The sequence below is a fragment of the Nannospalax galili genome, unplaced genomic scaffold, assembly GCF_000622305.1.
Source record: "Nannospalax galili isolate Female #2095 unplaced genomic scaffold, S.galili_v1.0 scaffold3296, whole genome shotgun sequence".
NCBI classification, from domain to species: Eukaryota; Metazoa; Chordata; class Mammalia; order Rodentia; family Spalacidae; genus Nannospalax; species Nannospalax galili.
The window spans coordinates 109,407-129,646 of NW_008337641.1; the positions used below are offsets into that span (position 1 = coordinate 109,407).

The 20,240-nt window shown below is 38.7% G+C and overlaps 1 protein-coding gene across 2 annotated transcripts in view; it reads right to left on the reverse strand.

The window, feature by feature from the left end:
- The window catches only part of Acad11 (acyl-CoA dehydrogenase family member 11), a 109,465-nt gene that overhangs the window by 61,092 nt on the left and 28,133 nt on the right, over positions 1–20,240 (reverse strand). For both annotated transcript variants that reach the window (XM_008832670.3, XM_029563362.1), the window contains exons 7-10: positions 5,997–6,138; positions 5,524–5,645; positions 3,490–3,596; positions 1,925–2,051 (exon numbers count right to left, since the gene is read on the reverse strand). In XM_008832670.3, coding sequence (XP_008830892.1) covers positions 1,925–2,051; positions 3,490–3,596; positions 5,524–5,645; positions 5,997–6,138 — 498 coding nt within the window. The remainder of the gene's footprint in view (positions 1–1,924; positions 2,052–3,489; positions 3,597–5,523; positions 5,646–5,996; positions 6,139–20,240) is intronic.

Sequence of the window (20,240 nt, forward strand, 5' to 3'; positions counted from 1 at the left end):
TTGCTTTTACCTATTTAGTTCATTGTTCTAAAACTTCTTTATCATTAATTCAATAAATTTTATTTGAGGGGATGGGCATGGTGAATTCAGACCCCCATTTTAAATTAAGAATGCTATTTCCCCCTTTTGGTACCTTAAAGTTTAGAGTTTTAAAACTCAAAATTGAATGACTACTAACTAAAGCAGAAAATAGTGATACTTTTGTGAGAGGTGATTATTTTAGAATTTACTCACAATTAAGTATGTTTTTAAAGAAACTGTATCTCATTCTAAGCAAAATGTTCATCTCCAGCAAGATATTTAGCATTATGACAATCATTCATATGACTCAACTAGGAGCACTAGCTTCCCTGTAAACACGTGTTACTGCTGAATACTGTTGAAAGAACTTTGGTCTTTTAAGTTCCCTATTTAACTTTTCAAGTTGAGCTCTAGACCATTCAAAATCACAGACAATTAAAATGAGATTTTCTATACATCTTGTTAGGCCAAACTGGGCCCTAAGATGGAGTCACTACTGGACCAGCAACATGGCAGCCACAACCCCGAGGGTAGCATTCCCGGAAACAGAAACTAAACTGCCCTAGTTTCTCAATAATTACCTGACTCCTGCTTTTAACAATACACTCTAATCATAACTGCCATTTTCTATTGCAGCCAACCGAAAAACTGAAAAACACCTAACTAAACTCCCCCTGCCGAACCACCTGCTACTGACTCACCCCCATCCCCTTCTGCTACAGCCTCACCTCCCCCTACCACAAAAGAAAGAAATCCTATAAAATTCAGCCTGCTGTGATGAGAACCCCCTGACCTCTTTCTGGTGAGAGTGACCCAGCAGCTCCTACATCCCAATAAATTTCTCCTTTTCTTGTCTCCGAGTGGTCTCTTGTCCTGGTCTTTCCCTAAACCTAACACATCTAGTGAGGCATACCCACACTGTAGAAGAAGAAACTGAGACCATAACAGACCAACTAGCACACAGCCACCAGCCCCATGCCAGGGACCGAGTAGAATCAAGCCGTTATAATTTCCATACCAGCATTCTCCCCACACACATGTTCTCACCTCCCTTACAGTTTTTCCAAGGGCTCTTATCTTTTCTTCACAGACTTTGTCACCTTTAATGTCCTTTTCTACAGGAGCACAAACCCTATGTTTTCTTTCATATTCCATCGCTCCCCAGATGTCTAGTCTGTTAGCAGGTACCCAGTGGAGGTTCCCTAACTGGATGAGTACTGCCTCACTGCTCTCCTTGAACTTCTTCAATTTAATATCTTCTAACAGTAGTCTATGGGGAGAGAAAAGGTGGTATATGTAAACATCTTGAAACGACACGCAAAAGTTTATGGACATGTCTATCTTGGGGAACCCACAGCTCTCATTAAATTATCAAAGCGGGGGGGGGTGGCTGGAGAGATGGCTCAGCGGTTGAGAGCACTGACTGCTCTTGCAGAGAACCCGGGTTTGATTCCCAGCACCCACATGGCGGTTACGAATCTGAAGCCCGCTTCTGACCTCCGTGGCATTGCATGACATGGGTGCACTCACATACATGTAGGCAATACACTCATACACATAAAATAAAAACAATAAATAAAATATTTTTTTAAAAATTAAAAAATAAATTCTCAAAGGGGTCTACATTTTAAAAGATAAAAAGTCACTGTCTTAGGAAAAGGCACCCTGATGCACTGTTTTATTCCAGTCTCAGGCCCTTCTGTCAATTCCCTTTGTCTTAGTTTTGCTTCTGCAGACTTACCTACATACTCTGGGCATATTTGAGAAGCTCAGAACTTCTGAGCTCAGTGTTAAGTCTAGGTAAGGACTGACAGCAAAGAAAACAGCCCTGTGGTTTCCCCACTGGCAGAGATGAGAGAACTATACACTACAGTCCTTTAGTGCAAACACTGTTTATACCCACCTTTTCAGCTGGAAGGATGTGTTGTTTCATGAACTGCTTCACCTTAGTAAAAACTTCCTGACCCCTCCTACTCTGCGCAAACAACTGTCTCTTAGGATCAGCCTGTGGCAGTGCAGTACTTAAAGTTCTTTACCAAAAGATAAAAGAAAGTTACAAAGATGTTACAAAGATGTCCAAAATCATTATTATACATTTTTGAGAAAAACGCAAAGTCTCCAGAGCTAATCAGTATCCCTTAGGAGGAGTTGCCACATTTTTCAGGCTTGAATTTATTAGTGATGTTATTGTATTTTGTTTTGTGGAGCTTTTTGCAGTGTTAGGGATCAAACTCTCAGCCTTGCAAATGCTAGGCAAGCGCTCTATCACTGAGCTACAGCCTCAAGGAGTTTCTGTTTTTCACATTATGGAATGAATGTAGAATTACTTTACTTTGAACACTAAATTTCAGTGCTGAAAGCACTATTTGGGAAAACAGATGCTTAGCATGACCTCAACCAATGCTACCTCTGAATATTTATTGAAGCCAGGTGTCATAGTCCCCCCAAAAAACCATGGAATATGAACACAAATTCCACCATTGTTCTTTGTATATGTCTCACAAATACCATTGTAGGCTGTTTTAAGGAAGGCCTTTTTAAAGATTTTTTTTTCCAAATTTTATGTGTATGAGTGTTTTGCCTGTATGTATGGAAGGATGTCATGAGCATGCAGTGCCCGTGGAGGCCAGAAGCGGGTGTCATATCCCCCAGAATTGGAGTTAAGAATAGTTGTTAGCTGCCATATGGTTGTTGACAAGCAAACGCAGGTCCTCTGGAAGAGCAGCCAGTGTTCTTAATCCAGCCAGTGCTTATAACTGTGGAGCCATGTCTCCAGCCCCCTTTAAAGACTTTAAAGAGCAATATGAAGCATAGCTGAGCTGGTTGTTGTTGGAAGGCTCACAAGCAGCAGTCTAGAAACGAATTGTGAAAAACAACCATTCCAATGTTATATCAAGGGTAATTGGGGCTTAGGAAAAATTCCTGGGATTAGAATCACATATATTTTGTGTAAGGAGTGTGACTGGTGAAACACATTTGTTAGATGCCACAAAAATGCTCCACTGATGGAAACATAGGCTTCAAAAATATTTATGAAATCTTAGAATAAAATCTCATGAAATATAAGAAAAAGTAGTATTTTGAAGTTAATCTAACATACCATTTTACAGAGATATATGTAAGCAAAGATATTATAAGGAAATATTTAAGTTGAATCTATATATTTAAAAGGTTATACATTCAAGTTGGTAAAGAATATTTTTAATCACAAATATGGGAATTTTCTTTATATTTTAGGTCACTTTTTTTAAGCATACAGAGATTTATCAAAAACTATCCTGACTGGTAGTAGCCATCCTTATATAGGTAATAACATAACTTCTATTTCTTAAAGTTTATAAGTTTCACATACCTAATAATTATTTAACTGAGTAGAAGAACCATGTTGCCTCCTGACTCTGTTAACTTACTGAAACCTAGTTAATAGAGGCTCTAATTTGGGTTATCCCAAGCATCTCTTTTCCTTACCTTTTTGAGAGTTGTAATCCAGTTTCTGCCAGAGGTTGCACAGTATTGGTAGTCAGAAAACTATCCTCAGATGAATTATTTCCCAAGAGATATCTACTATATACTCCCTACAAGTAAATTAACACAGGACAATTAGAATAATTTAAAAGTGTTCCTCAATCATCCAGTTAGTCTTTTTACAGTTTCTCATCTGTGAGGGGAACTAAACTTACAGGGTACAAAGATGTCAATCAGGCCATCAATGCTGTAACTTACATGCAGGGATAACTGTACACCTCTAACTTAGAGTCATTCTCATGTACGTACTTGAGATATTCTCATTCAAATAGAACTGAAACCAATATCCAAACCAAACTTGAAAATGACTCAAGCCATTGACAAAGATACCAGTCCTACAGGTTACAACGTCTGTAATGAACCCTGCCGTCTCTTCACAGGTATCAAAATGGAACCAAACACGACACCAAAGAGAAGGCTATGAGATGACCTTTACTCTTTTTTGATCATTAATTTGGTAAAACTGTCTCCTTTGAACAGTGCAAGTTCAGTGCTAAGCAGCTTTTTCATAAGTCTCCATTTCTGTATTTCCTCCCATGTGATGGCTAATCTTCATTGTCAGTTTGACTAGATTTCAAAACATACGCTGGATGTGCCCATAAATGCATTTCTAGAAAGATCTAACTGAGGAGGGAAGACCCATGGGTGGCCCCATCCCATAGACTGAGGCCTCAGACTAAATACAAAGGAGAGAGCAGGCAGAGCAGCAGCATCGTCTCTCTGCTTCCTGAGTGAGGACACTGTGATCCGCTGCTTAAGCTCCCACTGTCAGGCTTCCCAGCATGGACTGCATCCTTAAACTGTGAGCCAAAATAAACCCTTCCTTCCTCAAGTTACTTTTTGTCAGGAACTTTGTCAGAGCCAAGAGGAAAGTAACTAATATACTCACAAACATCAACAGCTGAATTTCATGGTTTCCTTTCTAAAAATTCTTTATGCAATAAAAGACTATACTAATTTTTCTCTCTGTTCAATTTCATATTTCAGGTTAGAGTGGGGTGTTTATGATCATCTATGAGGCTCCAACTATATAGTTTATGACGCACATCTTAATTTCAGAATCTATGTCAAAATTTTATTTGAAATGAAAGGTACTTGAAATATGCAGCCTATTTATTTTGTGGGAACTGACAGATACAGGATCGTATCCATTTTGAGAAACTTGTTGGATCACAATGGTCAACTCTTAGGACACAGGATGATATGTAACTGAACTATTCCTGGAAGAATTTCAGTTGTCTGTCAATGGCATGAGCTCCAAGGACTGGACAAAAACCACCATAATTTCCCTTATTCCTTTTTTTCCCCATTATTTTGTATAAATTTCTAAAACCTTTTACTTACTCTTCTTCTAAATCCTAGTCTTGATGAAGTATAGATTTCTTAAACCTTTTAAGATTCAAAGTACCTGGAAACGGACTTAGTATAGAGGGAGGCATTTGTTCCTATTAAAATGTAACTGGAAAAAATACCTGATTTGTGCTCAATTTTTTCTCAAAGTTCATCACATAAATATGACTGCTAAGAACTGGAAATTTTTACTAATCTGTTTACTTGAAAACATATTAAGAGGCTACTAAATGCTAGGGACCATGTCAGCCTCCGGGCACTCTTCCCTCACCACCAGCCCTAGTCAGTAAGCAGCTTTTCCATCTCCCACAGAGAAAGGTCTTAGCTTGTCCACTGGACATTCCCAGAGTGGCCGTTACACAACCCCTTCCTACTTTGCCATTACTTGGCTCTCACCCTCCTTCCTGTAAGTTTATCAAGAAGTCATAACACATGATATTCAAATTTTCCTCTCATGGAAGACTTTTTTTCTAAGTTCTAGAATAAGATTTACTTACTTGTATCTGACACCTGTCATTTTGAAAAGCAAAATGGCCTAACAACAAAAACAGAAAAGCTTGAGGACCAGAAGATACTGTCAATAGTATACCAGTAAATAATGGTGAAATACTTGATTAAAATAATTACCTGTGCTATCCCAGCCAATTTAAAAAATGAAAGAGCCAGAAAGAAATTCCAGTTAGGAAGATTTGAGCTAATCCCCCTGAGTCGGCAATATATTGAAATCAGCTCTTCCATCAATGGTATCCCTATAAAAATAGCACATACAAACTTTAATGAAATGCCATGGTGAGTATGTCAAAATGGCATGTCACAGCACACAAGACACAATAGCATGTGTAACACAAAACAGGATTACCATTAAGTCACATGACATGTTCTAAATATTTATTCCTCAAATAACATTGCATGCAAAAAATTACTGTGCCATAAATTACAAAAAGCACAATGCTGAATTCAAAAAAATCATTAAAATGAATTTAAAACATTTTCAAGGAAAAAAACTACCTAAAATTGCAAGATAATTACATTTTTTAGTTCTGACAATATTTAAGAAGATTTTATATTAGTAGAAACATAGACAACATTATGCTTTGTACCTGTGTTTTCTTGAATGTGAGCGCCTCTGTTTATCATTGGTATTGTCCTTGGCCAAAAGTAGAACAGGGAAAGATGAGCCAGATCAGACAGGGGATGGCCAATTGTTGAAAGCTCCCAATCCAGGACTGCTATAACTCGAGACTGCAATTCAAAAGAAAAAGGTCTTTGGTATATTAAAACTCTAAACAGATAAAAGTAAGTAAATAGAAGAAATAATGCATTCAAATTCACATTTTTCCACCAAAAACCAGTATGAGGCCCCATAGTTTGTAATCTTTGCTTACGGCAGCACATCTCACTTATAAAATAACCAACCACCTTGACTATCTAGAGTCAAGGCCTCCGGTTCCAGTGCTGGCCATCAATCCTGCTGCATTTTGCTTTCTACCACCTTCCTATCTTATTTCTGCTACCAAACAGGAGCAAACACGGTTGAAACTTCTTGAATGGAGGAATTGTGGTAAAGAAGAGATTTTAATAATTAACTAATTTTATTTCAAGAATTAACTATAAGCAAGCATTTGTTCTAGTGATGAAATTAACTACATAACAAATATGCCACTATGGTAATGCTATTTTTAAAGTAAGTTACACGAAAAATAATTATTATAAAATCTTCTTTGCGAATACAAAATCTGATATTGTACAACATGATTGTGGACATGGGCAGCAGGCCCCAATCTTAGCCAAAGAACTATTGGCAGCTGATTACAGCTGGGTGAAGGAGAGCTGATCTTCTTTAAGGGAGAGAGTCCAGATAGGTTGACTAGACTCCAGTAGATGAATTTGCACTGAGGAACGTCAGGGAACACTAACATGACTTGATAGGCCTTAACATAAGTGACAGAATGCATGAAATCCACTGGGGGGCGGGGGGACTATGGGATGGCGCTATGGGATGGTGCCGATGGGATGATTAAGGTACTGAAATACACAAAAATTCAGTAACAATCATGTAATACAGAATGAAACGGAAAGCTTTCCTTGTTCTGTTTTGTAGCAAGATTGAAGGAATACCTGTATCTTTATGTTAAGGACATGGAACAATAGAAATACAAAGGAAAAAAAGCAAATTTCAGGAAAACAGTCTAGTACAATGCTATTTTTCTTTCAAGAGAATGGTTATTAGGGTTGGAGAGATGGCTCAGTAAGTAAAGGTACCTGCTGCCAAGACTGCTGACCTGAGTTGGATCCTTGGAGCCTACACAGTAGAAGGAGAAAGCTGACTCCTGCAGACTGTCTTCTGACCTTCACACACATGCTATGGCGAGAGTATGCCCCCTACCCCATCACACATAAAATAAATACATGTAATTAAAAAATTTTAAAGATACTGCCAGGCATGATGCTGCACACCTTTAATTTGAAGCAATCGGGAGGCAGAGGCAGTTGGATCTCTGTGAGATTGAGGTCAGCCTGGTCTACATAGTGAGTTCCAGGCCAACTGGGGCTATAGGGAGACCTATCTCAAACAAACAAAAAGGATATAAAGGTTACCAATTAATCTCCTAAATTGAAAGGTTTTGCATCAAGCTCACAGCAATGACTGTACTTCAAGGGACTGAGGCAGAAGATGAGATACAGAGAAGGACCTCTCCATTAGAGAAGTCTGTACAGAGGAGTGAGATCACATGGGTTGTATTCTGAAAGGGTCACTCTGGATGCTATGCTATGGACAGACTGAGGAGAATGCAGGAATGATTTAGGCCAGTAATTGAAGCCAGATAAAACCGAAGAACTCCTCTGTGCAGTGTGAATGGTGGTGTTCCAGCCTCCAAGCACCTGTGTGTGTACTTGTACTCCCATGCTTCTCAGGCAACACTTAGAAACACCTGTGCAGCTTTGTGGGTTATTGTGGGTTCTGAATCGGAAAGACTTTTATTCAAATCCTAGTCCCATCATTCGTTGGCTGAACAACTGTGAACAAGTTACTATTATTATTATTATTATTATTATTATTATTATTAGCCTTTTTGAAACAAGGTCTCCCTGTAGCCCCAGCTAGCCTGGAACTCACTATGTAGATCAGGCTTGCCTTGAACTCACAGAGATCTCCCTGCCTCTGCTTCCCAAGTGCTGGGATTGAAGGTGTACGTTGCCATGCTCAGCCTCTGAACAAGTTATTTAGCTTCTCTGGTGCTGAATTTTCTCACCATAAATCCACCTCTTACTTAAGGTTAATGTGAGAAGTCATTATAATGAGGGCAGATAGCATGTCTATACTGCTACCAGTTCCCAGCAAACTACCTGGTACGTGATAGGTGCTGACATGTATTTATTCAATGAATTAATACAGAGCCCAACATGTATCAGGCATTCAAAACTTACTATTATTGCTGTGGGGAAAAACTGATCACTCCCCTCTTATATCTAAGTAAGACCTTTCATTGTTATGGTTGTGTTGCATTACCAATTCCTGTAGCCGCTTAGTTTGCTATACTGCATTAAAAATGGTTGCATTTTTCTCATGTAGCATTCTGTTATCCGTGTTCTTAACATCCAAAGAAAGGATGAAGCACTTCTTACTTTTACGTATTTTTAAATGAAAACTTGGAGATTTCCCTGAAATTCAGTTTTAAGATAGTCGAAGGATTTTTTTGGAAAAACTTCATAAAGCTATAAAACAATGACTAATTAGAAAAGTTGGTGGTTTATCAAGTTATATCAATTAGTATAAATTAAGCAGTAACAGTTTATTAGAATTCTGTTGATGCCTGTGTGTGTTGAGAGCTATAAAAATCTCAGCATGAGATGGTAAGGTAAGGCTGAGACCTTAGCAGACAGCCTGAGAGTGCCTGATTTGGCCTCTGTCTGATGTAGGGGCTGAGAACTCAGCAGATGGTCTGAGAGTGCCTGGATCTGGCCTCCACATGGTGGTGAACTTCCCCAAATCTCACTGTACCTAATCCCTTAACTGGGATTACCTGAGGCTTCTCCCACGGCTCCTCCCACCTTTGCCCTAAGGTAGGGTAAGGCTGAGATCTTAGCAGACAACCTGAGAGTGCCTGATCTGGTCCATTCCTGGTGTAGGGGTTGAGAACTCAGTAGACTGCCTGAGAATGTCAAAATCGGGCCTTCCCTTAGGGAACTTCCCAAATTATGCTCTGAGTACCTGCTAGTAGGGGTCCAAAAGTTAGAAGTAAGCCTGAGTGTACCTGACTGGAGCCTGACTTGGGCTTCTGTGAGAGCTCCTGAGTAGCTGATCTGAAGCCATCAGTTCCCTCCAAAATAAAATCTGAGAGAACCAACATAACCAATAAGAAAACAACCAAAACAACCAAGGCACATCGATAATAGAAACAGAAGCAAACTTCAGTTCAACAAAAGAAGATTTGATTTTCATACCAGAATCACAAACAACAAAAGAAATACACATGCCAAAATCACAATGAAAAAAAATAATAAAATGGAAAGCCAAAACATTATGTCCCCACAACACTCCACCAGTCCTGTAGAAGAGTTCTGTAAGGAGAACCCCTAGAGATAACCCAGGACACAGAATTTAAAAGGACAATCATAAACATGACCAAGGAATTCAATGAATCTAAAAAACACACAAATAAACAAATTAAAGAACTAAAAGAAGATAGGGATAAACTTCTGAATGACTTTACAAAAGAGATAGAAACACTGAAGAAAACACAGGCTAAAATGAAGGAAGTGAAAAACTCAATAAACAAACTTGAAACAAGAGGGGGAAGCCTCACCATGAGAATTAATGAAATGGAAAACAATATCAACACTGGAGGATAAAGTTGAAGAATTGGCCCACTCAAGCAAAGATTATGAAAAAATTTTAAAAACACAGGAATGGAATATGCAGGAGATGTAGGATGCCATGAATAAAACAAATCTATGTATCATGGGCATAGAGAAAAGAGATGAATTTCAGGCTAATGAAATGACCAGATCTTAAACAGGATTGTAGAAGAGAATTTCCCAAAATTAAGGAATGACATGCCCATATAAATACAAGAAGCACATCGAACACCAAATAAACAGGACTAGAAAAGAAACTCCCCACAGCATATCATAGTAAAAACACTAAATGTACAGAACAAAGAGAGGATACTGAAAGCAGCAAAAGAAAAACAAGTCACATACAAAGGAAAGCCCATCAGAATTACAGCTGACTTATCAGTGCAAACCATGAAAGCCAGAAGAGCCTGGACCAAGGTATTTCCAGTTCTAAATGATCACAGATGCCAACCCAGAATACTTTACCCACCAAAAATGTCAATTATAGTTGAGAGGGAAAGAAAAATCTTCCATGACACAAATAGTTTGAAAGAATACATGTCCACAAAACCAGCTCTTCAAAGAATACTTGAAGCCATACAAAGAACAGAGAAAGGAACAACTATACCCCAGGACCAACAAAAGAAACTAAATGAAGATATAATTTTAGAAACACAAAATTAGACAAAAAATGCCAACAGTAATCAAAATGATGGCAACCAATACACATCTTTCAATAAATAATAACTTTAAATATCAATGGACTAAATTCCCCAAGTCAAAAGACACAGGCTAGTTGAATGGATTAAGAAATAAAATCCATCTTTTTGCTGTCTACAAGAAACCCATCTCACCTTCAAGGGCAGGCACTACCTTAATGTGAAAGGATAGAAAAGAATATTCCAAGCAAATGGCACTAAGAAACAAGCAGGGGTTGCAATTTTAATATCTGACAAAATAGATTCCAAACCAAAACTAACCAGAAGAGATAAAGAGGGTCACTTCGTTCTGATCAAAGGAACAATTAACCAAGAAGATATTACAATCCTGAACATACGCACACCAAACTCTGGTGCACCCAAATTCATAAAAACAACACTACAGGACTTTAAGACACAAATTAATCCCAACTCAGTAATAGGAGGGGACTTCAATATCCCACTGTCTCCATTAGATGGATCAACTGGACAAAGAATAAACAGAGAGATGTCTGAATTAAATGATACCATACATGAAATGGACCTAACAGACATCTTCTGAATATTCCACCCAAGCAAAAAAGGAATACACTTTCTATTCGGCACCCCATGGAACTTTCTCAAAAATTGACCACATACTGGGGCACAAAACAAACCTCAACAAAAACAAAAAATTGAAATAATTCCCTGCATTCTATCAGATCACGATGTAATAAAGCTCAAAATCAACAATGGAAGAATCCCTAGTCACTACACAAACTCATGGAGATTAAATAACACATTCCTGAGTGATGAGTGGGTCAAAGGAGAAATTAAGAAATAAAAGAATTCCTGGAATTCAATGAAAAAAACAATGCAACACAACGAAACCTCTGGGACATTTTAAAAGCAGTCCTAGCAGGGAATTTTACAGCTCTAAGTGCCCACATTAAAAAATCAGAAAGAGCACAAATAAATGACCTAACACTGCAACTCAAAACTCTGGAAAGGCAGCAACAAATGAAACCCAAACCCAGCAGAAGAGAAGAAATAACAAAAATCAGAGCAGAAATTAATGAAATAGAAACAAAGAAAATATTACAAAGAATCAATGAATCTAAGAGCTGGTTCTTTGAAAAGCTAAACAATATAGACAGACCCTTAGCCCAGTTAACCAAAAGAGATCCAGAACATTATAAGGGTACACCTTAAAAACCTATACCCTACTAAATTTGAAAACCTAAAAGAAATGGATGGATATCTAAAATCATGGGAACCACCAACGTTAAACCAAGAAGAGATCAAGAGTTTAAACAGACTCATAACATATAAGGAAATGGACTAATACAAAGCCTCCCAACTAAAAAAAAGCCCAGGTCCAGATGGGTTTACAGCAGAATTCTACCAGACATTTAAAGAAGATCTATATCCAATACTACTTAAATTATTCAAAATGATTGAAACAGAGGGAGAACCCCCAAATTCCTTCTATGAAGCCAGCATCACTTTAATACCCAAACCAGGTAAAGACACAACCAAAAAAGAAAACTATAGACCCATATCCTTAATGAACAAAGATGGAAAAATTCTCAACAAAATACTTGAAAACTTCATACAGATGTACAACAAAAAGATCGTTCACCATGATAAGAAGGCTTTATTCCAGAGATGGAGAGATGGCTCAATCTACACAAATCAATAAACGTCATCAATCATATAAATGGACTCAAAGACAAAAACCACACCATCATCTCAATAGATGCAGAAAAGACTTTTGACAAAATTCAGCATGCATTCATGATAAAAGTTTTAAGGGAATTGGACTTGAGGGAACATAACATAATTAAAGCTACATACAACAAACCCACAGTCAACATCATTCTAAATGTAAAAAAAATGGAAGCATTCCCATTAAAATCAGGAACCAAACAAGGCTGTCCACTATCTCTACTTCTTTTTAACATAGTACTTGAAACTCTTGCAAGAGCAGTAAGACAAGAGAAGGAAATTAAAAGTCTGTGGTATATTTTCTGGTATAGTAATCCCCCCAGTGTTGCTCTTTGTGCTCAGGGTTACTTTGGCTACCTGGGGTCTTTTGTGCCTCAATATGTATTTAAGGGTGGGTTTTCCTTATTCTGTGAAGTATGTCATGGGGATTTTGATTGGGATTACATTGAATCTATATATTGCTTTTAGTAGGATGGTCATTTTCACAATATTAATTCTTCCAATCGATAAACACAGGCGGTCCTTCTATCTCCTGGTGTCTTCCTCAATTTCTTTCTTTAATGATTTAAAATTTTCATTGTAGAAAACTTTGGTGTCTTTGGTCAGATTTATTCCAAGATTTTTTTTTTCTCAGCAACTGTGAATGGGAGCATTTCCCTGTATTCTTTCTCCAATTGAGTGTTATTGGTATATAGAAAGGCTACTGATTGTTGTAGATTAATTTTGTAACCTGCCACTTTACTGAAAGTATTGATCAGTTCTAGGAGTTTTCTGGTTGAACTTTTGGGATCTCTTAAGTATAGTATCATACAGTCTGCAAAAAGGGATAATTTGACCTCTTGTTTTCCAATTAATATTGGAAATTTAATTTCCTTTAAATTTCCTTCTCCTGTCTTATTGCTTTAGCAAGAGTTTCAAGCACTATATTGAGAAGGAGTGGAGAGAGTGGAAAACCTTGTCTGGTTCATAAAAAACTAAAAACCTAAGTGCCCCTCAACTAATGAGTAGTTAACAGAAATGTGGTACATTTACACAATGAAATTCTATTCATCAGTAAATAAAGATGAAATCATGAAATTTGCAGGTAAATGGGTGGACCTAGAAACTGTTATATTAAATGAAGTAACACAGACTCAGAAAAACAAAAGATGTGTGTTCTCTCTCATTTGTGGATCAACTCCTGCCACTGGATGGGTGGCTTTCAGGGTGACAGAAGGCGATATGCAGATGACTTTGGGAGAATTGTCCCCTATAATTCTGCTCAATGACAGACCCTATGTGTTTCACTGTCAACACACCAAACAAGATGTTCCCGCTGGTGCAATAGTGTAGCGTCTAGTGTATGTACAAACAGCAAATTTTTGATTGGATATAATGCCCACTCCTAGAGGTGGAACACACATCTGGTACTGTAGACCAGACCAACCCCCTGTGGCAGGGGAGATTATAGGCCCGAGTGGGAAGTCACTGCAATTGTTTTGGTAGATGGATGTGATGAACCTGCTAAAGTACCATCCAAGCATTTGAGTTTACACCCATAGGTTAAGTTATTATAGTAACCACTGTTCAGATGTTCTTGCTTCTTGCTATTTGTGTTTTATAGTAGATAAAATCCCACTGAAATGGGCCAACAGCCCATGGAAAACTGACGATGCAGAGACCTGAAAGTTCAGTGCCTTGCCACAATGGGAAGAAGATCATCCCACACCTACCACCCCCTCCAAGGCTCAGGGACTTTTGCTGAAGAGGTTGGCAGAAAGAATGTAAGAGCTGGAGGAAGGGGTGGAGTGTTAACTGGAAGTGTCCTCCCACCACTATGCCAGCAAGCTATAGTCACACTTCCTTTTCACGGTCATCAAGTAGTCTAGTGGGGAGTCAGTTACCCCTCCCACCCAATCAGTTGACCTTAGCTGCATGTGTGGGAGGGGCTAAGGGTATATAAGCTGAGAATGCCATGAGGCACCTCTCTCACCACTTTTTGTGGCTGTCGGGAAGTCACAGGACCTATATGTGAGTGTGGACTTTCCAGCACAGCCATAAATGGGGGGTGGGCACCCACTCTTCTGTAAATAAACCCCCACCTATGCTCTGTTAGCAAGCCCAATGAACTAGTTAGTATTTAAAACAAACAAACAAAAAAACACACAAAAGAACACAGCTAATGGAAACCTCCATTATTCCACCAAAGTTGACCCCATGTCAGCCTTTGGTCTTTGGTCTTTGATTTTATTTTATTTTTTTGAGTCTTTTTGAGACAGGGTCTCCCTGTCGCCCCAGCTGGCCTGGAGTTTGCTGAGTGGACCGGGCTGGCTTCAAACTCACAGAGATCTGCCAGGCTCTGCCTCCCAGGTGCTGGGACTGAGGACATGTGCCACCACGCCCAGCTTTGGTGTTTGATTTCTTATCCCTACTTTTCCACCCTTCAAGTTCTTCTCAGGTGTGTCAAGTTGACAACCTAAACCAACCATGACAACATTTAATTAAAATATTTAGATTTTAGAATTTGTACAGGAATTATAAAGTTCCCTGAATCTAGGTCATTTGCTGTTCAAACCTTGAACTTGAGTCATTCTATTTTTGGTACATAATGTCACCAGGGCTATAACTTTGTATCTTAATCAAATAAGACTGTTGTTTTCAGTGCCTGGAGCTTGAACCCAGAGCCTCACCAATGCTAGGCAAGCACTTTGCCACTAACATGTTTCCAGCCTTTTCGTTACTTTTTTACAGACAGTATCTCTTACTCTGTCACCCAGGCAAGACTCTTGAATGTGTGATTCCCCTGCTTCCACCTTGTTAGCAGCTGGACTTGTAGGTGTGCATCACCAGGACTCTAAAATAAGTGACTTAAAAATTCACCTTTCGAAGCTGCTCCATTCTGTTCAGATTCTCGAACTGCTTTCCCACCCAGCCCTCTGCTCTCAGCATGTGCGTCTTTTTTGTCTTTCCATCACATTTCCATCAGAAATGCTTTCTAGGGACTCACAGGTCCTCTGAAGTTCCCTTAATGTTGCTGAAGATGCTTAGCCCTCTATAGAATAACCCCTGAACACAGATTGATGGGTGACATGTTTCCTGAGCCTCTTTCCAGGATAATTTCCACACTCTGTAAACATGTGCCTGTCCATACCGCTTACTTTCTTTTGTCTATTTGAAAACTCAAAGCAAAATTTATTGTCCACAGTATCTGCATATGGCCTATGCCATTCAGTTTTGCATAACCTTAGTGCTGCCTTCGTATTTTCATTAAAAACTGCTGTTTTCTTTCTTGCCTTCCTCACCTACAGTTTCCCTGTCACCCGTGTTTCATTTGTGTTGAAAGCACTGGCTATGACCACACCCTCTTCAGGCTAAGGTCAAATGAAGTCATGAAGGAATCATACATTACTGTGGGAAGGTCTGCAGGGCAGATGACTTCTGAAGAACAAGGATGATACGTCTGTTATCTTAAATATATTTGAATACTAACTAATACAGGTGATTGTCTTTGGATTTTTTGCATTTATTTATATTGTGTGAGTGTGTGTGTGTGTGTGTGTGTGTGTGTGTAGAGTGCCATGGCACATGTGCAGAGGTCAAAGGACAACTTGTGGGAGTCTGTTCTGTCCTACCATGTGAGTCCTGGGGACTGACCTCAGGTCATCAGGCTTGGTAACAAGTTCTTTTACCTGCTAAGTCATCTCACTGGCCCTATCTTCGGATTTTTTTTTTTTTTTTTTACTTTTTATTAATTTGTTTTTCAAGTTGAAATGACAACACACGGATTTTACATTGAACTTTCAAACCTTAACCATTTATAACCCAGTTTTAATTAATTTTTAAGACAAGTCTTCACTATGTAGCCCAGGCTGGCCTTGAACTCACTGTCCTGCTTTAGCCTCCTGAGAGCTGAGAGGCATGCACCCCAGGCTTGGCTAGTTTTTCACGTTTTGAGAAATCAACAATATTTTCTGGGAACTGTCTTCTTTTTCAGACATCACGGTGAGCACATTGCACTGCTGGAATGTTCACTCAAACGTGTTCCAAGGACCTTACAAATAAGTAACCGGAACACACTGGGGTACATGGCTGAGGAATGTGCTTTTGTTGCTGTGCTCTTTAACAACACTTTCTGGCATATATTATATTTCCTGGAAGGTTTGCTACCTAAAACAGTTTTTGTTTTGTTTCTTAATTATTACATTTTCTTATGACAAAAACATTATTGCTTTAAAAAAAACAAGAACTCTTAAATCTTACAGAAATATAATTAAAGGTGTCTTATAATTCCATCCACAACTACCAGTGTTTTAGTGCATATTATGAGAGATAAGAGTACCTTAAAATTTTCTGAAGAATAGAGCTTGACAGGTAACCTAAAGTATAATAAAAAACAGAAGGGGAAGGAAAGGAAAAGAGATGAATTGAAATTAGCTGAGCGTTGGCTGTGCTGGGGGCCAGTTGTTCCATGCCAGTGTCTTCATTTTAGCTGCCTAGCAACTCTGAAATAGGGTTTTTTTTCCAACCAAAAAACATGCACAATGTCACTTTCCTGGCTTAGATGGCTTAAATGATACACTACAGTTGTGAGAGATCCATTTGGGAGAATCTGGGGGATGGATGCTCAGGACCTCTCTATATTTAACAACTTCTGTGAGTTCATAATTATTTCAGACTAAAAAGATAAAATCTGAGGCATTGAGAGGGTTTATGTAATTTGCTTAAGGTAAGGAATGAAAAGTGTGAAACAGAAATAGTGATTAAGGGGGCTAAGGAGATGGCTCAGTGGGTAAGAGCATTTGCTATGCAAGTGTGGCAACCTGAATTCGAATCACCAGCATCCAAGTAGAAGGCCAAGTGTGGCCATGTGTGTGCCTGCACCCTCAGCACTATGGGGCAGGGCAGAGACTGAAGATCACCGGGGTTTGCCGCCTGTCAGTCTAAGCTCAATGCAAGATCCCGTTCCAAGCGAAAAAGGCAGAGAGTGATAGAGCAAGACACCCAGCGACTTCCTCTGGCCTCAGTGTGCACACCTGCACACACAGCTGTGTATACTCTCCCACAATAATGATTAATTCACTAAAATGAATTCCTTCAACATAGTTCACTGAGAATCATCTCTGTAGAGAGAAGCTATAGTCAGTACCTTAAAGAAGCTCCTGACACGTAGGTTCTCATTTATTCAACATCTATTACATAGACTCTAGAGTAAAGACCAGGTAAAAACAGATTAAAGGCATCACCTCAAAGACAGCAAAAAAGCTTCCAGTCATGTCCCTAGTAATACATGCATTTGAGAACTACCGTCTATGAGTTCAACTGCCTATAACCTCAGGACTGGCTTTGAAATTTATAGACTGACCTCATACAAAAGGAAACACAGTCTAATTTCCCATTCTGAACATTTTTTAAAGAGCTGGAAAGATAAATTATGAACTTAAATTACATTTTTTTGGTCTTTTTGAGACAGGGTCTCCCTGTAGCCCCAGCTGGCTTGGAACTCACTATGTAGACCAGGATACATAGAGATCCTCCTGCCTCTGCCTCCCAAGTGCTGGGATTAAAGGCATGTGCCACCTTGCCTGGCTTAAATTGTATTTTTTTAACTCCTAATGCCTGTCCTAGCTATCTCTCCTCCTGTGACTAGTCTGGTAGTTACCTTGAATGGTATCTACTAGCATGTGGGCCTACATTGCTCTCTTGCTGTTTCTCAGTTATCTTTTGTCTCCAACTGTCTTTTAAGCTCATTAAGAGTTATATTTCTGTTCTAACAATTGTTTCAGATCCCAGAGTTGGTAAAAGCTAGTTAACTTGAATTCTGCCAGCTATATGTTCCTTTCATGAAGAATTAGCTACAATATTGACTAGAGGCAGAAGTTAATTAAATTCAGTTTAATAATTGTGAGATTATATATAAAGTAGAAGACATTTTACTAACTACCATAAAGATGTAAAACATTTAGAGGTGATGATGTGTGTTAACAGATTAGCATTGTAACTAAATAACTAAAAGCTGTGTCTATCTGTTCTTTGAAAAAAAAATCTTTCCTAAACAATTCAATGCCTTGCTTGTCTGAAGGTAGATGATACCTGATTGGTATTTTAATTCTTTAATAAATGGGTTTAAACTTTGAGATTAACTATAAAATTAGGGGAAACAATCTGGTATTTACTGTCTTTCCATCAGTCTCAGTATGTTAGGACCAACCCTAAAATGTAAACATCTTAGCAAGCAACATCTAACCCATTAGAGGATATAGGTTTGGCTTTTACTTAAAGAATGAAAATATGTAGAGTTACAGAGCACAGAGGACTCTGACATATTGAAGGACAGGCTCTAAAATATCAATATGCATCAAAGGCAGGCCAGATACTGCTGTGTTTTAAGGTGTAAGCTTTAGAATTTTCCAAATTCTGAATTAGCATTATTTAATTTACTAATCTTAAGGTGGAAAGCTGGTAAAGTACAGTACTCTCTCATCATGATGGACAGTGGCTGTGGGCTGCAGTCCAAGGCAGTCACAACAGCACACAAACAAATAGCTGATCATCTACAGTGGACTGTGGTGCTAAATGATGGTGCTCACTAGGTGTGATTGTTATCTTTGTCAACATGACACAATCCAGAATCACCCCTGGAAGTGTCTCAGTGAGGGATTGCCTAGATCAGGTTGGCCTGTGGACAATTAGATTAACTGAGTTGGGAAGGCTCACCCTGAATGTGGGTGGTACTACTTCATGGTCTGGACCCTGGACTGTGTAGGAATAGAGAAACGGAGCACAACATAAACAAGCAGGTATGTTGCATGTACTCATTTCTCTCTGTTCTTGGCTGCAGGTGTGCTAGCTGCTTAGCGTTCCTACTGCCTTGACTTCCCTGTGATGAACTAGAACTGGAACTATAAGCTAAAACAAACTTTTCTTCCCTAAGCTGCTTTTCATCAGGGTAGTTTATCACACCACCTGGAAATGAAACCGGAACAGTGGGTTAGGTGTCCTAAATACATTTTCAAGTTAGGCTGTTTTTAACTTACAATAGATTTATCAGCCATAACTTACTGTGAGATGCATAGCATCTCTCTATAACTATATTCATAAATTTAACATCCAAGCTGACTTTTCCTTTTATTTATCTTTATTTTATGTGTATGAGTATTTTGTCTATACCAATGTCATTCAGTGCTTGTAGAGGTCAGAATTGGGCATCAGATTCCCTGGAACTGGAGTTACGGACAGTTGTTAGCTGCTGTCATGTGGGTGCTGGGAACTGAACCTGGGTCCTCTGCAAGAGTACCCATGCTTTTAACTGCTGAGCCATCTGTCCAGTCCCTCAAGCTGACTTTTCTATGAGTTTTCTGTCCTGCTGGTAAATGTGCTTACCCATGTGTTTATAAAATTGTTTTTGCACTTTCAGTAAATGCCATACTACTGTTAATCATAACAATTGTAATTTATAGTGATATTTTCTCTGTGTACTCTTCCACTAGGGAAGGACTATAAAGTCAAGGAGCACAGAACAGGAGCAGTGCATGTCCCCAAAACACTTGAGAAAATTAATGAACGCAGAAAATCCTCCTCTAAGATCCAGAGAACTGTAAATCTGCATTTGTTTGTACTCTTTACAAGGAATCACTGTGTGTACTTACATAGAGAAAGGTTAGATTACAATCATGTAACTCTTTTGAAGCAGGACAAAAGAACACAAAAGAATGTAAATGTACCAGAAGAAAGAGCAAGAACATGGATAGGCTAAGCATTTTAAGCAGTAGACCAAAATGTCTTTGAAAAGAGTGACAGACATGAAAAACTTCTAAATCCTTTTAAGTAGTGAATGTGATACCATTTCAAACTAGACCAACCTCAAAGGTAGACAGCTTCCTATGCTGTAAGATCATAGGACTGGGACAGGCATGATGGCACAGGCCTTTAATTCCAGCATTCAGGAATCAGAGGCAGGTGGATCTCTGTGAGTTTGAAGCCAGTCTGGTTTACAAAGCGAGTTCCAGGACAGTTAAAGTTACACAGTAAGACTCTGTCTCAAAAAAAAAAAAAAAAAAAATCTAAAAAAAAAAAAAAAAAAAAAAAAGGAGGGGCACAGGGCTCTATGTTATTCCCCAGAGC